The sequence below is a fragment of the Ruditapes philippinarum genome, unplaced genomic scaffold, assembly GCF_026571515.1.
Source record: "Ruditapes philippinarum isolate M1 unplaced genomic scaffold, ASM2657151v2 ctg5611_1_1_1_1, whole genome shotgun sequence".
NCBI lineage: Eukaryota > Metazoa > Mollusca > Bivalvia > Venerida > Veneridae > Ruditapes > Ruditapes philippinarum.
Window position 1 is genome coordinate 3,127 of NW_026860853.1, and position 24,046 is coordinate 27,172.

The following is a 24,046-nucleotide window of genomic DNA, read 5'->3' on the forward strand; positions in this document are numbered from 1 at the left end:
GCCGTTTAAAGTAAAAGTTTACAGACTGACGCCGAACGAAAAGCCATCACAAAAGCTCACTGTGTCACTCTGTGACAGATGAGCTAAAAAATCATTCACTACCATACATATTAAGATGTTATACTGCAAAGAATAAAAATATTTATTATGCAATCAACTTGATGTCTTCTGAGACTTCATTATGGATTTTTTTATTTGTTTTCCTTGTTCATGTTTTTTTTTATTGTTCTATTTTTATTTTAAATTATTGTTTTTTGTTTGTTTGTTTTTTTGGTTTTTTTTGAAGCTCTTTGTTGAGAGCTTTTATAATTACTGCTTGTTCATTACAGTTTTCTGGTTCTTGTTCTGTGCACAGTTTATAGACATATACCAATGTCACTTCACAGCCCAATCTTGGTAAGTGATGTTAAAATGGATTTAATTAAATACTTATTATTTATGTTAACATTTCCTTATAATACTACACGTTTGGTGTCTTTCCACTGGGTAATTATATATAAATAGTGTAATAATCTATATTATCTGTACACCCAGCTGCTGTTATCTTAAGAAGTTATGTTAATTATTTTTTCTTGAATATATCTACAAATTAATTTCAAGTTGCATTGATTATATATGCAAATAACCACTCATATACATCCTTATAACCTGTCAAAAATCTTTATAAATAATAAAACGTTTGACTAAGAGATGTATGTAACAAATATAATACATGTATAGTTCTGAATATTATATAGTTCCGTGGTTGACTTTGTTTATTTATGAAATTTCTTTTCCATGTATAGTACATATTCTTCTCTTTATCAAACAGGTGAAAACTGTTGCTGGTATTTCGCCTGGTAAGCATACTATAGATTATGCTGACAAATGTCAGAAAAAAAGACAACATAGTCAAGAAGTGACACAGTTGCCATCGACAAAAAAAAGGCGCCTTATCTTGAAACAAGAGCGAGCGGTTACCCAGCAGGCACATGAAACACTGGAAGGAGTCTCATATCAATCTGGTAAATATATTTGCCCTCACATGACAATTAATATTGAATGGCTACTGGATGTTCGGAAAATTTAACGTATTCCTTCCATGAATTTCAGACTGTAAATTGAGGTCTTGCTTGATAAACTTGAAATAAATTGAGTGTTTTTGTGACCAAAGTAATTATTACACTCTGTTCTTTTCATTTATGTGTATTTACTGTTTGCTGACAGGCATTGGTCATGATGAAGAGGTGGACATTGAAAGACTACCTGATCCTATTCCACGTGGAGTGTTCAAGCAAGTTATACCACATGGACCACCGACTTACATTGTAGCTGATCTGGAAACCACTGATCTAAGTAAGTGACTTTCTTTCAACCTATAAATTTAGCAAATCAGATGGAGCACAGGTCTCTAGATCAACAGATCCTGAGTTATAGCCTGATATGGCATAAGTTATTATGTGGAAAAGTTGAAAGGTACAAAGTACTGGTAATTTCACAGGTAACACTGGTAACAGCAGCTGGGTAATTTGCAATTAACCCTCAATAAAGAAACAAAAATAGTTGTTACCAACCCTATTAATAGTGCATAATTGGGAGACATATGTTTTTGTTTTTGATTTTTTTTTTGACAAAAAACCTTCTAGTTCTTTGGTATTTGTTATGTTTTAAAAGAATACATGAAGTATTGTGAACTTGGATAGAAAACTGATCTTATTTGTTTTATTCAATGGTAATTGTAACCTTTGAACATAATTTTTATAGTAAATTACGATCATTTATGTTTCAGTAAGGGGAGATCAAATTCCGCACATCACCCAGATAGCTGCTGTTGAAATGTCAACTGGTTCTACATTCAACAAGTATGTTATCCAAAAATTCCTATCACATCAGCTGCAGAGAATGTTACCAAAATTATTATGGTTAATGAAAAGGTGATGGCAGTGGATGGTGTGACAGTGGAGCCAGTTCCGTTACATGTAGCATTGAAAAAATTTCTTTCATGGCTTGAATCGTTTGACAATATTTACATTATTGCCCATAATGGAAGGCGATTTGACTTTATAGTATTGACAGCAGCATATAAAGTTTGTGGATTGCTACCAAATTTCTTGTCGGCTATTACAGGGTTAGTAGATTCTTTACCTGTGTTCAAACATGTGTATCCAAATAGAACTTCATACAAACAAGAGGATCCAGCCCGTGATCTTTTGTGCAAGGGCTACAATGCACATAATGCAGAAGCTGACGTAAAATGTTTATCGGAGCTTGTGTCCCTGATGGTGTCAACGCAAAATGATTGTATGATTGTAAAAAGTTTTCCTCCGATTGATATTAAATTCAATATGGACTGTCATAAAGAAAAAAAGAAAAATTTTCCAACTCTCAAAGTACTTATTGCAGCTGGGGTGATGAAGAATGCAACTGCTGACAATATTGCAAGTTCCGGTCTGAACTTTGAACACTTAAAAACAATATTCAGGAGAAAAGGAGAAGATGGACTGTTAAATGTTTTTACTGCAAAAAATAGTGAAGGCCAACCTCGAGTAACCAACGCAAAGAGGACTCTAGAGTCTGTGGTGCCTAAACTTGCAGCTTACTTTGAAAAAAATTGTTAAAGCTCATTTTGTATGTGCAGTATTTTCTAAAGGGTAATATGGTAAACACATAAAACATATAATGAGTTACACTTATGCATTATGAATGTATATTACAGACATGTTCTACATACTTTTGGATTGTGTAATGTATTTGCAAGTATTATTTTTATTTTTCATGTTTGGTGTACTCAATCTAGATAAATTTGGAAAACATGTTTATCAAAACTAGACTATATAGGAGTTATTTACTACAACACTTTCATAACATTGATTGCATTATTTGTTAAATGTCAGACCTGATTTTTTGTATGGATGGAATATGACTAAATATTATTTTTAAAAATAGTGAAATGTTAGTGGGTGGGATATAGGCTCATATTGTTCAATTTTTTAGTGTTATTAATACTATTTTGAGCCTTGAAAAGCAGTTTTTTCACAATAGTTTAGCTAAAACATTTGGTATTAAATGTATTACTATTTTGAAACATTAATTTATGATGGAAGCAATCTAGTTATGTTTAAATTTTGATTTTTTGCTACATAAACAAATTTACTCAGATTTTTCATGTGTCGACCAGTAAGCGACAATAAATTAAAAAACTTTTTTTTTCAAAACTAGACGGTAAATCTTTTTGTAATTTGGTACAAAGCTTTTATACATATTGATATCAATTTCTGGTAAATTTCAGGTCTGTCACTTTATTCATTTTTTTTTTGTCGATTTTTTAAAAACGTTCACAGTTTTCTGAGAGTGGTAAAAGCTGGGGTGGGTGGGGTAATGATTTTTTATTTTTTTCAAATATGTTGAATGAAATCAATATTTATGAAGTATTGTATTGTTGAGCAATATATTCTGTATGACATTAGGCCAGTATGAATGAAATTTTCTTTCAGTTTCAATAAAGAAGAATTTTTATTTATTTACTGTTTGTTTGATTTTTGAAGGTTATGGGTGGGGGTACAAAAATAACAATTACTACCTTAATAAACGGTGAAAGTTTTTATTATTTCATGTGTAAGTGTCTTACCTGATATAGAAAAGAACTAGCATGAATTTTTTTCAAATTGCAATATTGACCATTATGGGGCTCAGATCTTAAGGGGAAAAAAGATATAGATGTGACTCTCTATAATGTAGTTTAGTATATAGTATAAATAACGTCATAATTTTCCCAAAATTGACTTTCATATATTTTTTACCCTCCCTACCAGCGCCCAGCATCTCCCCCTTTTCCTAAAAACCCCACTGGATTTGATGAACATGTTAAACTATTGTCTAATGATCTTTATATCGACTTTTGGTGAAATTAACTAGGCATGATCACTGTTCATCGTTAAACTTCATGTTGCTAACTAGTGTACAAAATTAACACATGAAACAGAAACAGACATAGATACATTGTAAATGTAATAAATAAGTTACCTGTATTTGTAAAGAAACTAGTTCTCCTTCAAGATTCTGTTAGGTGTTTGAGCATGGAGAGCATTTCTTTTTGTTCATCTGTAAAAACCGGATCTCTTCTTCCCTAGCTTGCAACTTTACGTTACCATTCCGGATCATTTCATCTATAAAAGATGATATTAAACTGATAAATCTATGAGAAAGAGCCTCAATTCTGAAAAATATATGTGCCATTATTTAATAAGAAAAGGAAAGTTAATTGCTGCATTTTGACATTTTTCTGCACTAATTTTTTGTTACTTTACCAAGTATTCAAAATACACAATTTGATTTTATAAGTTTTATTGAAAAAAAAAGACATTTCAGAATGAGATTCATAATTGTCTGATGTCATTTTATAATTTTAACATGTAGTATGTAATTCAAAATGTAAATTGATCTATTCATTTAATGATTATACAAAAATCAAAGTATGTACATTTGTATTTTAAGACCTTCGATGGGAGAAAAGAAAAAAGGTCATTATAGACAGGGAGTCACTGTGGACAGTCTCTACATAATTCGGATATATGAACATATCATAATAATATTTGGTTGAAAAGCAGGATAGTACCATACTAAGGGTTTAATTATATTTTTATTGATATTAAACATATCAAATATCATTTATAAAAAAACAAGACAGTGTATAATTGGTTAAGATTATAAACTACACCATTACATTAGTATTTAAAAGTTACATATTGATTAAAAATGTAATTTATATTGATAAATCTGTTTGTAAAAATAAATGTTCCCAAAAAAAATTAACAATCGAGGTTTCGAACATAACCACACCTTTAAGACGTTTGGCTTTGTTTATCTTTACTCGCCCAAACACCGCAGCAATTATGTATATGCAGGTGTCTTTAATCATTCTATCGGCGAAAATTGATTGAATCTGTTGCCATTTTGTGTAATTGTCAACAAACAGCCACAGTGTATTAGCGTGTCGCCGATTGGTCAATGCAAACTGCCGTAGATACAACGCGCGTTCTGATTCGTCAATCGCATGAATACGTAATGAGAAAGATATACATTAAACTTTGTTTATGTTGAAACGCGTTCTTTATTAGCGGATTAACGGTAATTGGTTGTAATTGATAGGTAAATAAATTGTTAACAGACCTAGCGGCGTAAATAAGTGTGATAGAAAATTATAACAAGAGGGCCATGATGGCCCTGAGGTCGCTCACCTGTATATAGGCCCCCCCACACCCCCAACGTTGCAGGGCCAATTTAACCCAAGGGCTTTTATTTGCACAATCTTGGTAGACACCCATAAGAAGATGTTTCATGCTAAACATCTAAGCTCTAGCTCATTGGGCTTTTTAAAAGAAGATTTTTTTTAAGTTTTTACTATACACATATAGTTAAAAACAATGACACCCCTGGGGCGGGGCCAATTTTGACCCCAGGTCTTTTATTTGAACAAACTTTGTAGACACTCACTAAAAGATGTTCCATGCTTAATATCTTAACTCTAGCTATTTGGGTTTTTTCAAAGAAGATTTTTTAAGTTTTTGCTATACACATATAAGGAAAATCAATGACCCCCGGGGCGGTGCCAATTTTGACCCTAGGGCTTTTATTTGAAGAAATTTGGTAGACACCTATTAGAACATGTTTGATGCTAAATATCTTAGCCATAGCTCTTTGATTTCTTTAAAAGAAGATTTTTTAAGTTTTTACTATATGTATAGGGAAAATCAATGACCCCCCAGGGCGGGGCCAATTTTGACCCCAGGGCTTTTATTTGAACAAACTTGGTAGACACTTATTAGAACATGTTCCATGCTTAATATCTTAGCTCTAACTCTTTTGGATCTTTAAAAGAAGATTTTTTAAGTTTTTACTTATGCATATAGGGAAAATCAATGACCCCCTGGGGAGGGGCCAATTTTGACCACTGGGCTTTTATTTGAACAAACTTGGTAGACACCTATTAGAACATGTTTCATGCTCAATATCTTAGCCATAGCTCTTTGAGTTCTTTAAAAGAAGATTTTTTAAGTTTTTACTATATGCATATAGGGAAAATCAACGACCCCCCGGGGCGGGGCCAATTTTGACCCTAGGGCTTTTATTTGAACAAACTTGGTAGACACCCATTAGAACATGTTTCATGCTAAAGATCTTAGCTCTAGCTCTTTGGGTTCTTTAAAAGAAGATTTTTAAAGTTTTTACTATATGCATATAGGGAAAATCAATGACCCCCCGGGGCGGGGCCAATTTTGACCCCAGGGCTTTTATCTGAACAAACTTGGAAGACACTCACTAGAAGATGTTTCATGCCAAATATCTAAGCTCTACCTCTTATGGTTTTTGAAAAGAAGATATTTAAAGTTTTTTCTAGTTCTGCATGGAATTAAATTCTTTGAACAATTTTTAAAGTTGACCACCAAAGGAACATTCCTGTGAAGTTTGGATGAAATTGGCTTAGTGGTTTATGAGGAGATGTCATTTAAAGTAAAAGTTTACGGACGGACGGACGCCGGACGAAAAGCGATCACAAAAGCTCACCCTGTCACTTTGTGACAGGTGAGCTAAAAATCGGGCGACTTCAAAATCCCTTTGAAGTTTGTTTTAGGCAAAGTCGTTGATCCGAAGGCGACTTCTTCGCCCAAGTCGCCACCTAGTTCAAGCCTTGCTCCCCTTGCAAAAGTCGCTTTTCACGGCTCAAATACTGTAACGGGTGACTAAATCATGGTCGTTGTACAGACTAGACAGGGAGTCGCTACATACAGACCATTTATATAGTAAATACTGTTCGGCGCACCTAACTACGGTCACTAAAGACAGAACGTCGCTATATACAGGGGGTCACTAAGACAGTCTTTACTGTATAAAAAGCTTTACCTTGAATGTCAACTTTTTCCTAGAAAATGCACACCTCATTTCTTTCAATCAATTTTCTTTCTTTCAATACCTCTGTGATAAAATAAATACAGTAATAGTTAATTAAAGAAATGAAAAAGCTATGAAATATACACTATGCAGTTATGCATTTTATTATCTAAATCAGTATTTGATTATAGCAAATGTTCAATAATAAATTTACCTATTGCAACATGAGCAACACATTTATCTTGGGTTATTTGTGCAATTAGCTACATTTATCACCACTGTTTGGTTGCTATAGAAACTTAATTTTAGTGGCCATTATTTACCTCAAGAAGTTTAATGAAGAGAATTATGTGCTTCTTATTTATTTAAACATTTTGTTTATAAATGTTCATATACATAATACTTTACAAATAAAACTGACTGTACATGAACAAACTAAATTTGAATCTGTAGATACTTTTTTCTAAAACACGTTCTCTCCATTGAGATAGGCTACAAATGTTATCACAGTCATCCAGAAACAATCATACAAACCTCTCATTCCTATGTGTTATGGCTTTTTCATATCTATTTCTTAATTTTATCATCTGTTCCTATGCCGGATTAATCATAGTGTTTAATTTTGAAATGTCCATTTTCTGTTGTTCACGTTTTTCATGCATTTCTTCCTCAATTCTTTGCTGCCTGAAACCATCTCTCATTACTGTTCATATGTTTTAATCTCTGTTTTTGTAGATGTCTGAAATATAGTTATCATCAGAACAAAATGAAATGAGCAGTTTATGTTATAAAAAGAGACATTCTACATTCAAATGACAAAATACTAATGCAATCATAGCAGATGAAATTTGTAATAACATTAAAATGTAAATACTAAAATCGAAATAAATGTGCGTTGACGCTATTATATCATAAAATTTTAAAAAAGATTCATGATGTATATTTAAAACAAAACACATACATTAAATCCTTTAGCTTGGAAGGTATTTATCCAATTCTACATGCTTTACGTATGTGTTTTATTTTTCCGGTGCCAACTACATGGGAAATGCTCAGAACCGTTCAAAATTCGAATTTTAATTGATTTAAAAAAGCTTATCATTTGAGATTTATTAACTCAAGAAAAAAACAACATAAAATTACTCTGCCAAGACCCTCAGAAATTCTTAGAATGATTTCAGTTTGATGGTAGAAAAAAGATCAGTGACATCAGATTTTTTTTTTCAAGCAAACATTTAGTTTATGAAAGAATATCAGGCACTTAACATTATTCTCTCAAAGAAATATAAAAAGCATTTATCAATATAAACATTAATAAAACAACATTTTCTCATATTCATTTTGTGTTTTCTAAGTTAATTTGAGCGTTAAACTGAATCACATTATTTGTTTACATTATCATAACATTGACAACTGTCCATTTCTTAGAAAGGGCGACAACCAAGATTAGCGGCGATGTCTATTTGCCGTATTTCCGACATAGTTACTTGAATTTACTCGCCGTTATGCGATTGAGGCCCTCACATCAATAATTTCAATATAACAAACAGGCCAAATCGTCATTTTTGTGTTTGTTTACTTGACCCTGTATGTATTGCCCGTAGGTAAAACTGGGCTATAACAAGAGCCATTACAATGTTAACACATGGTTTTGGTCCCATTATAACATGGGCAAAAGAGGCAAAAATAGCCGATTTTATGCTATAATAGATAATATGACAACAAAATCAATGTGCTATGACATCACAATAGGTATCAGGGCTTCCATTAAGTTTCAAAATTTGGAAGTCAGAGACATCAAAATCTCTGATATTGGAAGACACATTATATATGTAAAGAAGGAAAAGCATAAAATCAAGGAGTAAATGACTCCCAAACTTCCATTAATGGAAGCCCTGAGGTATAGTATCATAATGATCATGTTATGACATCACAAGATGTGTAATGACATCACAATAGATGATATGACATCATAATTTATACAACATGACATCATCATAACAGATGATATGACATCATAATTCATACAACATGACATCATAATTGATGATATGACATCATAATTCATACAACATGACATCATAACAGATGACATGACATCATAATTCATACACCATGACATCATATCAGATGATATGACATCATAATTCATACAACATGACATCATAACAGATGATATGACATCATAATTCATACAACATGACATCATAACAGATGATATGACATCATAATTCATACAACATGATATCAAAATTGATGATATGACATCATAATTCGTACACCATGACATCATAATTGATGATATGACATCATAATTCATACAACATGATATCATAATTGATGATATGACATCATAATTCATACAACATGATATCATAATTGATGATATGACATCATAATTCATACAACATGACATCATAACAGATGATATGACATCATAATTCATACAACATGACATCATAACAGATGATATGACATTATATAAATAACACATGGGATTGTGGGTAACAGTAAAAACATCATCCCAAGGAAAATACTGTTACCATGTGTTACTATTTATCTATTACACCGAACAAAAATACTGTGATGATCTGAAAATGTCAACTTAATCTAACTTTAAAAAAATAAACCAAGAGTAACAATAACTTAACTGTTTTAAGTGTACTTTAGGCATATTCGAGAAGTTTTCTTTTTTGTTTATTATTCTTTAAGCAAGTGATGATTTTTACTAGTCATAAACATACAATCAGCTCTGTTTTATTTAGTTTTATTTAGAAAACAAAACACTAACCAAAGTTTATGTGATGCAATCAGTAAGTACAAAAATATACATCCAATTTACAGGTTCGTTTTAGTTCTCATACTGTCTTGAAATGTTTGAATAGAGCGATGATAATGCACAAAAGAAATTGTAAAATGAAAATAAAACGTCACTGTGTATCAATAAAATCAGACAGATTTTTGTATGCATATGGATGTACATCAAGCAAAATTAGTTTTAAATCTTTGTATGAGACCCAATAATATTTAGTAATAAATTAAAACATGCAGCATTTGTCATTCAATCTCCTCAATATACTATGCAGAGGTAGAGGTAGCTTTGTACTTCAAAAGTACAAAAATTTGAGCCAACCTGTATTTTCAAGTATTATAAAAGGGCAATTCTTAGCTCATTTCATTTGTTGCTGATTAATTGCACAATATAAATGATTATTGTGGAAAAATAGGTGAGGGATCGGTCTGAAAATTTGCACACAAGCTTTAAATGGAGTCTTTTTCATAGTCATTTGCAATACTATACACATAAGGAAAATCAATGACCCCTTGGACGGGCCAATTTTAACCCCAGGGCCCTTATTTGAACAAACTTGGTAGACACTCATTAGAAGATGTTTCATGCTCAATATCTTAGCTCTAGCTCTTTGGGTTTTTTCAAAGAAGACTTTTTAAGTTTTTACTGTATACATAGTAAACATAGGGAAAAACAATGACCCTCTGAGTCAGGACAAATTTTGACACTAGGGCTTTTATTTGTACAAACTTGGAAGACACCAAATAGAAGATTTTCATATCTAATATCTAAGCTCTAGCCATTTTGGTTTTTTTAAAAGAAGTTTTTTTAAGTTTTCACTATATACATATAGGGTAAACAATGACCCCCTGAGGTGGGGCCAATTTTGACCCAAGGGCTTTTATTTGAACAAACTTGGTAGACTCTGACTAGATGATGTTTCATGCCAAATATTTCAGCTCTAGCTCTTTCTGTTTTTTTTAAAAGAAGATTTTTAAGTTTTTTCTTTTGGTTGCCATGGTAACCAGAGTTCTGCATGGAACTTAATTCTTTGAACAATTCACTACCAAAGGTACGTACCATTCCTGTGAAGTTTGTATGAAATTGGCTTAGCAGTTTATGAGGAGATGTCGTTTGAAGTAAAAGTTTACGGACAGATGCCGGACGAAAAACGATCACAAAAGCTCACCATGTCACTTTGTGGCAGGTAAGCAGCACTGAACTTTTCATTATAAATTAAGTAATGCTTCTAAATTACAGCTGCTACAAGGAAAAACATATAATATATGACTTACTTATTAAAGGGACTCCACTGAGGTTTTTTGACATGATGGGACTGGAAATATTTTTTTGAGATTAATACTCCATTTGATGTAGATCTAAACTAATAACTTATGTGCAAAATTTCAGATCATCAGCTTGCTCCGTTTTTCTAGAATAATAATATTATAATAGTGAAAAATGACCCAAAATTGAAAAGCGTTAAAACGCTTTTCATTCAAATCAAACTGAGAATTAGTACAATCATGATTTTCAATGTATTTCTTGTGTATTTCTTAGTTACCGTATAAGTACTTATTTCTGCGGGATTAATATTCTGCGATTTTTGTCAAAATAAGGGGTTTTAAATTTCTGCGTATCTTATTTCTGCGGTGTCATCTTTCTCGCATTGATACGTTTTATTTCTGCGTTTTACATTATTTCTGGTTTAAAATGCAGACGACTAATGATGTTTTTTTCGTATTCATCATGCATGTGTTTATACACGTAAATATAATAAAGAACAACAACATGCAAACACAATTTGAATAAAAGAACATCGATTGTTTCTTTAACGTTGACGTTTGAAGGTAAGTGTGAAAATAAAACAATGGCAAATCGAACATAGACAAAAGCTACATGTTTTGTATAAATACAAAAGACTGTTTACTACAGGCATTTATTACAATAACAAACAAGGGTTATTTTCTATTATGTCTTTGATAATGATATCGTTAAATATATTTAAAAATGAGAAGATTAAAACAGCGATATTAACAACGGTAAAAACATGAACACAATTTTAGTATTCAATTGCAATGATATACAATATACATTTTTATCGAGAATTTTTTAGTATCATATAAAAATATTCCGAAAAAAAAAGATGATTATTTAAACAAATAGAACAAGCAAAGTAGGGATTTGTTTCTAATCGTTTATTCACGACGGATACGTAAAGAAAAAATCCCAAAACCATTAATCTCTACAAAAGCAGATAACGATACATGGTAATTTAATTATACAATATTGATAGTTAAAAATATTCCGACAGATACATAGGGAAAGGCTTAATTTTCTGCGGTTTTTAAATCTGCGGTGTTGTTATGAACCGCAGAAATAGCAGAAATAAAGTTCCCGCAGAAAAAAGTACTTATACGGTATATTTCATTAATATTTCTGTTTCAAGTGCTCATGTTTATCTATGTGAAGAAATAAAATTTTATGTTTTTAAGCTTATAAACCTCAGTGGAGTTCCTTTAAATGATAGCAATAGTACCTGACAGAAATTTACTGTAAATAAACAGCTTTTGTTTAAGTTATGAATCTACCTTTATACTGTACATAGTATAACATTTTTGCAAATTACCTAAATTACCTATATTTACAGTTGAACTTTGTCAGCTTGTCCTTGGATAGCTTGAATACCTCCCTTGGCTCGACCTCATTGCCCAGTCTTTGCCAACTTCCTATGTTATATATATTGTTACAATGTACCTCGGATCGCTAGAACACAGATTGCTGGTACACTCGAACCTGATCCCTGGTCCCTTCTGCAGAAATATAGTGTAAATCACATCTCGGTAGAACACAATATGACAACAAAAGTTGTGGGTTAACATGTTCTAAATTAGTGACAGTTGGCGTCACATATTTTTAACACCTTGTGATTGTGATAAAGGCAATAAAGGTTAAATGATACAAAATTAGAGGTGTTACCAATTTGTTTGTTATGATAATATTGTTTATTTGCCGTGTTTAGTAACAATACAAAGAAAATACCATGTGAAATAAATAACTTTTTCCAAGTGTTATCGGCTACTTTAACTATAAACACAGTTTTCAAATGCCAGTGAAAAGAAATAATAGAAAAAAAAACTTTCTGTTAGTTTGTAGTATTTGAAATGTCTAATAAAAGCATGCATAACACTAGGATTCAAATTTATAACACATATTTAAATGTTTTTCATTGTATCTACTGTCTAAGTCGATATATTGTCGATATTGTCTCTCGATATATCAACAATGCAAAATTTTCCATCAATGACAGCCCTAGTGTACTGTGAGTCAATTTGAAAACACTGTAATGTATTTTTTACGACAATATTTCTTAATATTTAGAAGAAATGACATTTTCGACAAACTGGTGTCTAACAAAAAAAAAAAAATCTCTGAGAACAAGTGAGCTAAAATTGGTTAATTAGTATTATAATGCCCTAGAAATTTTACCTTTTGTGATTTCACTGGATTTCAGTTTTGTTTTATTTCTACTTTCACTATCATTTTGAGAAGCTTTTACTGGCGACAACACAGTAAATCATGTAATGTCCTATTGAAACTTACAGGACATCAAAGTTAATCTATTTATTGTGCCAGCTATTTAATCTTTCCTGATTCTGGAAGCTTTTCCCTGAATGTTCTCCTTGGTAGAATCCTGTGTCACTGTGTTTAATCTGTGTTTGTGACTTCTGTCAAAAAAGTTAATTCCTTTATTTCACACTCAAGATGTTTAAGTTTGGTTGTATATGATGCAGCCACAATTAATATATAAATCTGCATAATAAATCCATTTGAATTTAATTGCAAACATTGTATATTTATGATAAATTGTTATGCACTTTTCCGGACTCCACTTTTCCATGTCGGCCATGTTGGACTATAACGTCTACTGCTATTACGTAGTGAATGCAAGGGATAGTTCTTTATTCGATGATAATAATTTGTTAACTTATATTGTCACTTAGAAAATGTAATATTTTAATGTGATTATTCTTATTATAAGTTTTGATGTATATACTTTGTTGATAAGGTGCCTTTTTTTGGCACAGATGATATCCCACAAAATTGAATTCATTTATCAATTTATTAATTGTTACCAGATTATCAAAGCATAAATTGTCCAGCATTTTGAAATTCCATGTTTATTTGGGAGTACAGTTCAATAAAAAAAAAAAAATCGACCTACCTACCCACCTTGAAAATTCTGGGTCGGGTTACTGCAAACAATCATTTTTTTAAGGATGGCCCCACAGAAAAAGCTGTGGAGCATTCCTTCCACAAGAAAAGCTGTGGGACGTCTTCCCACAAAAAAACTGTGCAGCCCACAAAATATCTTTGGGGCGTTCTTTCAACACAGTTGTGGAATATGTGGGGACTGTGGCATATAAATAGCCAGCTTTCCTTCAGTCAGGAGCTTCAACACCAAAATTTAACTGTGTGCACCATATTGGCTATTTCTTCAAAATTCTCTATACTTTGGCATTTATTCGAAATTATTCTGGTGCACAAAGTTTTTATTAATTTATCTTTGAGGTTTTACGATTTTATCAAATAATCTGACATTTATTTTTGTGAAGTTCAAGTTTTGTTTTGATTAGAAACTTTATTGAGGGAACTTGAGATTGTAAGTTAAAACAATATTTTTATGTGGATCTAACACAATGATTTTTGTGACATAATAGCTGACAGTTAATTTATATATTTGCTTGATTAAGCTGTTTAATAAAACTTTAGAAACTTTAAAAGGTATTTGTAATTTTTCCCTCCTTAATTTCCTGACGTTGAGGTTCAAACTTTATGAATGCTCTGCAGACACTAAATAAGCAGATGACATGTAATGTAATCACGGCGAGCAGTCAAAAGAAAATAACTGTCTACATAAAAACAACACACAGCCATAGAGGGCAGTTGCTGTCTTCATAATCAAATATTGCTTTTACCTCATTCTCTTACTGATAGAAGAGATCGCCATCATTCCAACACAAACTTCTGTCTGAAAAATGCCATCTGAAACTGTAATAATACTTAATGGAGAAATGGGTAAATACAGAATCAGATGTTTTAAAGAAAAACCACAAAAGAAAAATGACTATAATATATATGACTATATATATATATGACTATATTATTATTAATATATTGGCCAAATTTTGTACCATGAATTGTTTAATAGGTATTGTAGCAACCACTTTGCCCGAAGATTGAACTCAGGGCCACTAGATAAATCTGATGCTCTCTCTATTGAATGTCCAACTAAATACATCAATTTAATAACAAAGTTTTAGAAAATTTCTTAAAATTGAAACAAAAACATTGTTGAAGATCATTTTAAGCATTGAATTATTAAAGATAACGTTTAACGGCGACACTTTAATTGCTGCAAAGTTATCACAATTTAAGCACATTTCAATAATTTGAGAGTACTAATGACTCCAGTTTTGTTTTGTTTGGCAGAAATTTGTTGATGGATAATGTCAAATCATGAAATGAAATAAACAAAATTGCCTGTACAACATTATCACAACTTGAAACCTGAAAGCCCTGCAAATTATCCTATTATATAAATATTTGAATATTGTTTACTGGGTTCAAAATAGACACCATGCTATTTCTAATGTCTGGACAGATAAAAATTCTTATCAACAGTTAATAAATTCAATTAATGTCTCCCGTTATTTAAGTGTGATAAATTCTTACCTGTACTTTCTTCACATTTCATAATAACATGGATTATGAAATCTGTCTGAATAGTTGGTCAAGGGATCAAAATATGAGTTGTCTCCCTTCCACTGATTATACATGTATATGTAACTTCTCCTTCTCAATCCTGAAGTCAAGTAATAGATTATGTTAACCCGGGTGTAAAAAGTCCATGCTTTTCCAGGGATTTCCATGGAAAATAAGAGGCTGGAGTATTGGAACAAAATTTTCCAGCCTTTTCCAGCCTGAAGCTGAGAAAAAATGGGCTGGAAAAACAGGGAAAAAACATGGAACATTTTCCATGCTGCATGGAATATTTTCCATGTTTTCCATGGAAAAGCATGGACTTTATTCCATGCTTTTCCATGTACATGGAGTATTGGAACAAAAGTATGGATTTTTTTCCAGGGTATTCCATGTGTCTGCCAACCATAGAGGCTGGACTTTTTACCATGGTAAATAGTCCAGCCTTGATGGAATAACATGGAAAAAAATCCAGCCTAATTCCAGCCTCCCTGAATGTTCTTAAAATTTAAAATTATCTGACGGAATTCAGCACAGGAATGTTTGGGGTGGAATTTTTATTAGTTTAACATGATCAAATATTTCTTTCACAAAATTTAATACATATCCTTTAGTCCAAATACAGAATAGAACATCCTACATTCACTATAGCACAAACAGTTTTTTTTCTAGCTGCAGGTTTGGTAGCTAGGTTCATGTTGACTTATAAATTTTAGCAATTATTTTGCTCTTAATCTGTCAATGAGAAACTGTTTTAATCTTAAATTTGTTTCAAGTGTTTCTGATTATTTAAATTACTATTTCTTTTATTGATGTCCATTTTCAGTCCTCTGCCTGTGTTTCCTAGAACTTCTTGTGGTTGTGCTCACCTTTAAAGATAAAATTCATAATAAATTTAACACAGATGTGGTAATGACTTATGTTTTATTGCATATAAATATTATGCAGTTATATATCGTATCTTTTAATAACATCAAATCTAATGTTTCAAATGTATTAACTATTAAATATTAACTATGCTTATGCATATTCAAAAAAACTTAAGCAATGCAGTATATCTTATTTCAAAGTGCACAAGTGTTTAAGAATTTCTCTGTACATGTATAAGAATCAAGTCAATTTGTGACAATATTTATCACCCAGTATGTATTTTTTCAAGAAAAGACATGGAATAAAAAAGTACACGTATTGAGATTTAAAAATATACCTTTTCAGGATAAATACTGCACATCATTATTAAACACTGCCGCTAATTCTCACAGTCAGCACTTATGTCCCAGCTTGCAAGTTATGTAATTGTATAATGTAAAATGTAATTTTAGATTGTTCCATTGAGAACACTACACATACATGTAAATATCAAATGATTATGATGACCCTGTTCAGCTGTACAAAACTACTGATTGTACCATTTAGTCCTTTAATTTGTTTTATTTGTAGGAATGAAAAAGATCTACTAACAATTGTCATTTAAACAATATACATTATAAAGAAATCATTGAATAATTTATATTTTACAGATTATACATGTATAGATTGAAAACAATTATCAGAAAAAACAAATGCATGAAGTTGAAAATATAAAAACAACCTTGATCTCTTGTTGAAAATGTTAATAGTTTGATATATAACCAGTGTTTCTGCATTAATGTAACTTAAGGTTTTATAAATACCTGATTCTGTTGTATATCTCTTTGTCCCAGGTGATTCTAATTGTTATCATACCAATACTTAAACACTTTAAAGTCTTAAACAAAACAACATCTCCAAAAACTGCTAAAATATCAAGTACATCCATTTGCACTCTTTGCTGACCCAGATATCTTAGAATTCAAAATTTACAACAGTTACTGGACAGGTCTATCATTATGTAAAGCAGGGTTTATCTGCTCATCATTTTAACTTTTATTCTTTGAGCGTAAAAGAAAATATCAAATAGCTAATAGATATATAGATTTTAAAGATCATTACAAATTTTTGTACAAAAAAAGATTGCAATTTCCTTCTAGATAAATTCTTCATATGAAATTTATAATGTTATTTCTCCCCAAAATAATCACATGGAACAGCCTGATCTGAAATGACCAGTGGAGTAAATTAGTCATGCACAGATGGTTAGAAAATGCTGGTCAATGAGTTTTATCAGAGCTCTGATCTGTGTAGTGTAAAATCTCTGTGGATGTAGTATTTATTTTCCTAAATATTGGTCAATTTGATAGAATATATAATTATGAGATTCTTTCATGCACTGTTTTGTTTTGTTTATTTATTTATTGTTATCCAAAAACATGAATTCTTACAATTTAAAAATGGCAAGCAATGCCATCCCATCTTGATTATTATAGTGTCTGAATGATTTAATCACAGACTTTAATTAATTTATAGTTAAACTTAAAGCCTGTAATTAAATGGATATTATTTCATTGTACAAATTAACTTCATGTAGATTTATTTAAATAATAATATGTATTTTGAACAATCAATTCATTTATGTCTTTAGCATAGACATTTTTCTGAGATACCCTTTTCCAACTACCGTACATAAAAAGTATAAATTTAAAGTGTCAAATTTCAAATCATTTACAGTAACTTGCATTAAAATAAATGATGATTGTATATTTTCTTCCTAAATTTACAATATTGTGCTGAATATATAAAGTAAGATTTCTTGCAATTTTTACAAGTTTTTTCCAGCATACTTAGAGAAAGTTTAACACATTTCCAGCATCAAAAAAATCTAAGTTCCACTTTCCATGCTACATGGAAGTAAAGTCCATGGTTTTCCAGGCTTTTACCACAAATGTCCAGCCAATTTCCAGCCTATTCCTGAGCAATGCTGGAAATGGCTGGACAAAAAAAAATCCACATAGCATGGAAAAAATACCAATTTTCCATGAATTTCCATGAAATTCCATGCTTTTCCATAGTTTTTCCAGGGTTTACCAGCCTCTCTTCCAGGCTTACCCTGGAAAAATCTACACCATAATGTACACATATTTTTTACATATTTTTTATACTTTTGATATAATCTTGTAAGGGATTTATTTCATGTAACATCTTTAATGATAAAATAAAAGGAAGAGTTGTAATTATATATTAATGTTAATGACCAGAACCCGCAAGCACAATGCTTATAAATGTTCACTTAATCTTTTTTACATTTACATGTAGTATAAAATTTATATATTCACAAACTATTTATAACTGTTCTAAACTAAGTATAACTAAATTTTATGTTAATTTAACTAACTTTCTACAACAATGAAAAACTGATTTCTTCAATAAAAAATAAATTCTTTGAATACAAATCACTTTATACAAATTTAAACATCTACTTATTGGGCCAGCTGGTCAAAAAAATCAAAATTTAAGTTGCCTCCCTTGCACTGTAAATAAATATACAAACTAAATCTTGTAAATATAATTTTTTTTGTAAAAGAAAAACCAAAACCAAAAATAATGCTCAACAATAGCAACATGACTATATAAACTATATATGGTGCAACTTTATTTTATCCGTAAAAAATAAAATACATGTACATCATTACTCGGTGTATAGTAACTATGAAGTTTAAAGTTGTGTGTGATTTTACAAACTTGCAATAAATTGTGTGCAATTTATTGACTTAACACTTTAAAAAAATGGACAGAAATAAAAAAACTCTTAAATAGTTCATATTGTGAAGTCAATCTACACATTTCAGTATTCATGTTTTAGTTTATATTACATACTTACATGGGGCGTCCGTGGCCGAGTGGTTAAGGTTGTTGACTTGCCCCACACCGCTGTGGGTTTGAATCCCGACAATGACTGGATTCTTTCATGTGAGAAAGCCTTCGAGCTAGCTTACGGAACTTAGGTGGTTCTTCTCAGGTGCCCGTTCGTGCCTGAATGCACGGAGGGGCACCTGAGGTCTTCCTCCACCAGTAAAGCTGGAACGTCACCAAATGACCTATACTGTGTCGGTGTGACGTAAAACCCAATCAAACAAACAAACATACTTACGTGAACAAGCATACTTGACTAAAATAGGGTTTTATAAGCTAAAATCAGTAGCTTTACCAGTATCTTGGAATAACACTTGCCCCTGGTGAACGAAAAAGCCTGTAGACACAAATAAAATTAAACCAACACTTACTATATGCCTGTCACAATTTTACTTTTCTGTTTTGTTTCATAGGCTCTTGTACATGATTTTCTTGTTGCTCTGCTTTCCTTAAAACAACATGGATTTTCCATTTCTGGCTGTTAAGTTTAAGAATCCAATTATCTGGAGGTATGAAGACATCAGAAACCCAGCCTGAAATAATTAAAGTCCAATAGCATAAAAATTTATACTTATAATGAAACTCCCAACATGCCATATAATAACTATGCTTATTTTGGTCCACTAATAGTCAATTCTCCTGAGCCCATGATGAAACTGGATGAGAAGTTATAAAACAGAATAAATCAGCCATATTTTGAAAAATTTCCCTTACTTAACTGTAAATATATGTTAATTCTTTTAACTCTTTGTGTGGAGAGAATCGTTGATTTTACAACTTACAGTAAACTCCACTTACAACAATATCCCTGATAATAATGTTGTTTTGTGGTCCTACTCTCAACTTTTGGCCTATCAGATATACTTATATAAATTCAGAGGTCCCCTGAATATCATTATAATAGACAAAAGCAACCTTTTTTTTTGGATATTTATTGCAAATAACTCATGTTAAAATTGATAATTGAAGAGCCAGGGAACAGTATTCTGAGGGTCTCGGGTTCGAGTCCCGTTCAGGCTGCACATTTTTCTCATCCTGTGACAGAATGATTTAAATTTATCCACTGCAATTAAAGCAAAATTTAAAAACTTTACCATGACAGTCAAGGTCACATTGAGCTCAAATTTGAAGTTTTCAACATGCCAGTTTTGCAATAAGTTTTAAACTTAACAATTTAAGCAAAATTCAATATGACGTTGAAATCAAGGTCATTTAAGGTCAAGGTTTTTTTCTAAAAGATTCTTTTGGTTGGGATTTACGTCAGGGCCGGCAAAATCTGATTTAGACTTACTTGTCTGTTTTTATGAATCATTATTTAACTTGTCTGTATGATATTTACATAGTCAATTCTTGAAAATTTTCATTTGTCCGTACAGACTGAGGGTCAACCTGGTCAATACGGACAATTGATTTTGCCGACCCTGTATGTCATATGAGCTACAGATCAATCCTATTAAGTTTCAGAACTATCACGAAAGGTGATTCATACATCCACCAGCAGGGGCGTCCGTGGCCGAGTGGTAAAAGTGATTGACTTCAAACCACTTGCTTCTCACCACTGTGGGTTCGAATCCCGAAAGGAGGAAGCTATCCAGCTAGCTTACGGAACGTCGGTGGTTCTACTCAGGTGCCCATTCATGCCTGAACGAATGCACAATCAAACATTCAACAGCAACCTGTTTTGGAAATTAAGGCATAGATCCCTGACCTATCTAATTCTTATTATCAGATTAGTGGATACAATAACAATTTAATCACTACCTATCTGTTAATAAAAGAGCACATGTCAATGTTTGTGGTTAAATCTATTGTTATTCAAATAAAAGTCAGAGAAGGGATCTATTATAATGGTCTTAAGCATAATTTGAACTCAACCTATAATGTTTTAACAGTATACAAATAATTATTACAATTAATTGCCCATCTTCCAGAAAGCCCGTTCGTGCCTGAAATAATGCAGGATCAAACAAACAAAAATCCACCAGCAACCTGTTTTGGAAATTAAGGCATAGATCCCTGACCTATCTAATTCTTATTATCAGATTAGTGGATACAATAACAATTTAATCACTACCTATCTGTTAATAAAAGAGCACATGTCAATGTTTGTGGTTAAATCTATTGTTATTCAAATAAAAGTCAGAGAAGGGATCTATTATAATGGTCTTAAGCATAATTTGAACTCAACCTATAATGTTTTAACAGTATACAAATAATTATTACAATTAATTGCCCATCTTCCAGAAAGCCCGTTCGTGCCTGAAATAATGCAGGATCAAACAAACAAAAATCCACCAGCAACCTGTTTTGGAAAACAAGGCATAGATCCCTGACCTATCTAATTCTTATTATCAGATTAGTGGATACAATAACAATTTAATCACTACCTATCTGTTAATAAAAGAGCACATGTCAATGTTTGTGGTTAAATCTATTGTTATTCAAATAAAAGTCAGAGTAGGGATCTATATAATGGTCTTAAGCATAATTTGAACTCAACCTATAATGTTTTAACAGTATACAAATAATTATTACAATTAATTGCCCATCTTCCAGAAAGCCCGTTCGTGCCTGAAATAATGCAGGATCAAACAAACAAAAATCCACCAGCAACCTGTTTTGGAAATTAAGGCATAGATCCCTGACCTATCTAATTCTTATTATCAGATTAGTGGATACAATAACAATTTAATCACTACCTATCTGTTAACAAAAGAGCACATGTCAATGTATGTGGTTTAAAATCTATTGTTATTCAAATAAAAGTCACGGATCTATCAATAGTCTTAAGCATAGTGTGAACTCAACCCATATTTTATAATGTTTTAACAGTATACAAATAATTATTACAATTAATTGCCCATCTTCCAGAAAGCATTTTTCTTTTCTTTAGTGACAATGACCATGACCCAACAACAATCCCAAGCTAGGTCTCTACATAAGCTTGCTAAATACTGTAACAATATCTCATTCCTAGCAACTTTAATTGTCTACAAAAGATTTTTAAGTAACAGTGAGCTTGATCCAAAGGGGGTCCAAAAGCAATCCCAATTGGGGTCTTCTTATAAGATTGCTTCATAATAAATTTATTTGATCATAATATCTTATTTTATATCTATTATTGCCCAGAAATCATTAATTTTTTAATTTTTTAGTAACAGTGACAGTTAATAAATTCAATTAATGTCTCCTGTTATTTAAATGTGATAAATTCTTACCTGTACTTTCTTCCCATTTCATAATAACATGGATTATAAAATCTGTCTGAATAGTTGGTCAAGGGATCAAAATGTGAGTTGTCTCCCTTCCACTGATTATATATGTAACTTCTCAATCCTGAAGTCAAGAAATAGACTACGTAGACATAATTGTTACATATTTTTTTATACTTTTGATATAATCTTGTAAGGGATTTGTTTCATGTAACATCTTTAATGATAAAATAAAAGGAAGAGTTGTAATTATATATTAAAGGGACTCCACTGAGGTTTTTTGATATGATGGGACTGAAAAAAAATTTCCATATAAATGTACCATTTGATGTAGGTTTAGACCTCTAATCTTTGTGCAAAATTTCAGATCATTCGCGCACTTCGTTTTTCCAGAATAATTATTCACATTGTAAATAAATGACCCAAAATGAAAATCGTTTAAACACTTTTCACTCAAATCAGACTAAGAAAAGCATATTAATACGATTTTCAATTATTTCAAAGTATATTTCTTAACTATCTTTGCATATATTTCTGTCTAAAGTGCCCCAGCTCATTTATGTACGAAATTCAAATGTTATGTTTTTAGGCTTTTAAACCTCAGTGGAGTCCCTTTAATGTTAATGACCAGAACCTACAAGCGCAATGCTTATAAATGTTCATTTAATCTTTTTTACTAGTATCAAATTTATATATTCACAAATTATTTATAACTGTTCTAAACTAAGAATAACTGAATTTTATGTTAATTTAACTAACTTTCACATGAGTTTCTACAACAATGAAAGACTGATTTCTTCAATAAAAAATAAATTCTTTGAATACAAATCACTTTATACAAATTTAAACATCTACCTTACTTTTTTAGCCACTTACTGGGCCAGCTGGTCAAAAAATCAAAATTTAAGTTGCCTCCCTTGCACTGTAAATAAATATACAAACTAATTTTGTAAATATAAGTTTTTTGTAAAAGAAAAACAAAAACCAAAAAACAATGCTCCACAATAACAACATGACTATATAAACTATATATGTTGCAACTTTATTTTATCCGTAAAAAATAAAATACATGTACATGTGTATAGTAACTATGAAGTTTAAAGTTGTGTGTGATTTTACAAACTTGCAATAAATTGTGTGCATGAATTCATTGACTTTACACTTAAAAAAAATGGACAGAAATAACAAAACTTTTAAATTGTTCATATTGTGAAGTCAATCTACACATTTCAGTATTCATGTTTTAGTCTATATTACATACTTACACGGGGCGTCCATAGCCAAGTGGTTAAGGTCGTTGACTTCAAACCACTTGCCCCTCACCGCTGTGGGTTCAAATCCCGACAATGACTGGATTCTTTCATGTGAGAAAGATATCCACCTAGCTAACGGAACTTGGGTGGTTCTACTCAGGTGCCCGTTCGTGCCTGAAATAATGCACTGAAGGGCACCTGAAGTCTTCCTCCACCAGTAAAGCTGGACAGTCACCAAATGACCTATACTGTGTCGGTGTGACGTAAAACTCAATCAAACAAACAAACATACTTCATGAACAAGCATACTTGACTGTAGTAGGGTTTTGTAAGCTAAAGTCAGTAGCTATACCAGTATCTTGGAATAACACTTAATTCCCCTGGTGAACGAA

General features: G+C 31.5%; 2 protein-coding genes and 2 long non-coding RNA genes across 4 annotated transcripts; 2 read left to right on the top strand and 2 right to left on the bottom strand.

The window, feature by feature from the left end:
* The first annotated feature begins 333 nt into the window (after positions 1–333).
* LOC132713566 (uncharacterized) lies at positions 334–2,852 on the top strand. The gene is made up of 4 exons (XM_060696204.1): positions 334–396; positions 812–1,004; positions 1,207–1,335; positions 1,769–2,852. Exons 1-4 carry the CDS (start codon positions 373–375, stop codon positions 1,915–1,917), a joined length of 495 nt encoding a protein of 164 aa, XP_060552187.1. The 5' UTR covers positions 334–372; the 3' UTR covers positions 1,918–2,852.
* LOC132713571 (uncharacterized) lies at positions 1,917–2,597 on the top strand. Its single transcript, XM_060696205.1, has one exon. The coding sequence runs from the start codon at positions 1,917–1,919 to the stop codon at positions 2,595–2,597; it is 681 nt and encodes a 226-aa protein (XP_060552188.1).
* Positions 2,853–4,065: 1,213 nt separating the features above from the next.
* Positions 4,066–7,782, bottom strand: LOC132713568 (uncharacterized). The gene is made up of 3 exons (XR_009623463.1): positions 7,402–7,782; positions 6,880–6,951; positions 4,066–4,145 (listed from the first exon to the last, which is right to left on the bottom strand). It is a non-coding gene; the product is annotated as an uncharacterized LOC132713568 (long non-coding RNA).
* A 6,800-nt stretch (positions 7,783–14,582) lies between these two features.
* On the bottom strand, positions 14,583–19,983 carry LOC132713570 (uncharacterized). The gene is made up of 3 exons (XR_009623465.1): positions 19,561–19,983; positions 15,395–15,524; positions 14,583–14,710 (listed from the first exon to the last, which is right to left on the bottom strand). It is a non-coding gene; the product is annotated as an uncharacterized LOC132713570 (long non-coding RNA).
* Between the last annotated feature and the right edge of the window lie 4,063 nt (positions 19,984–24,046).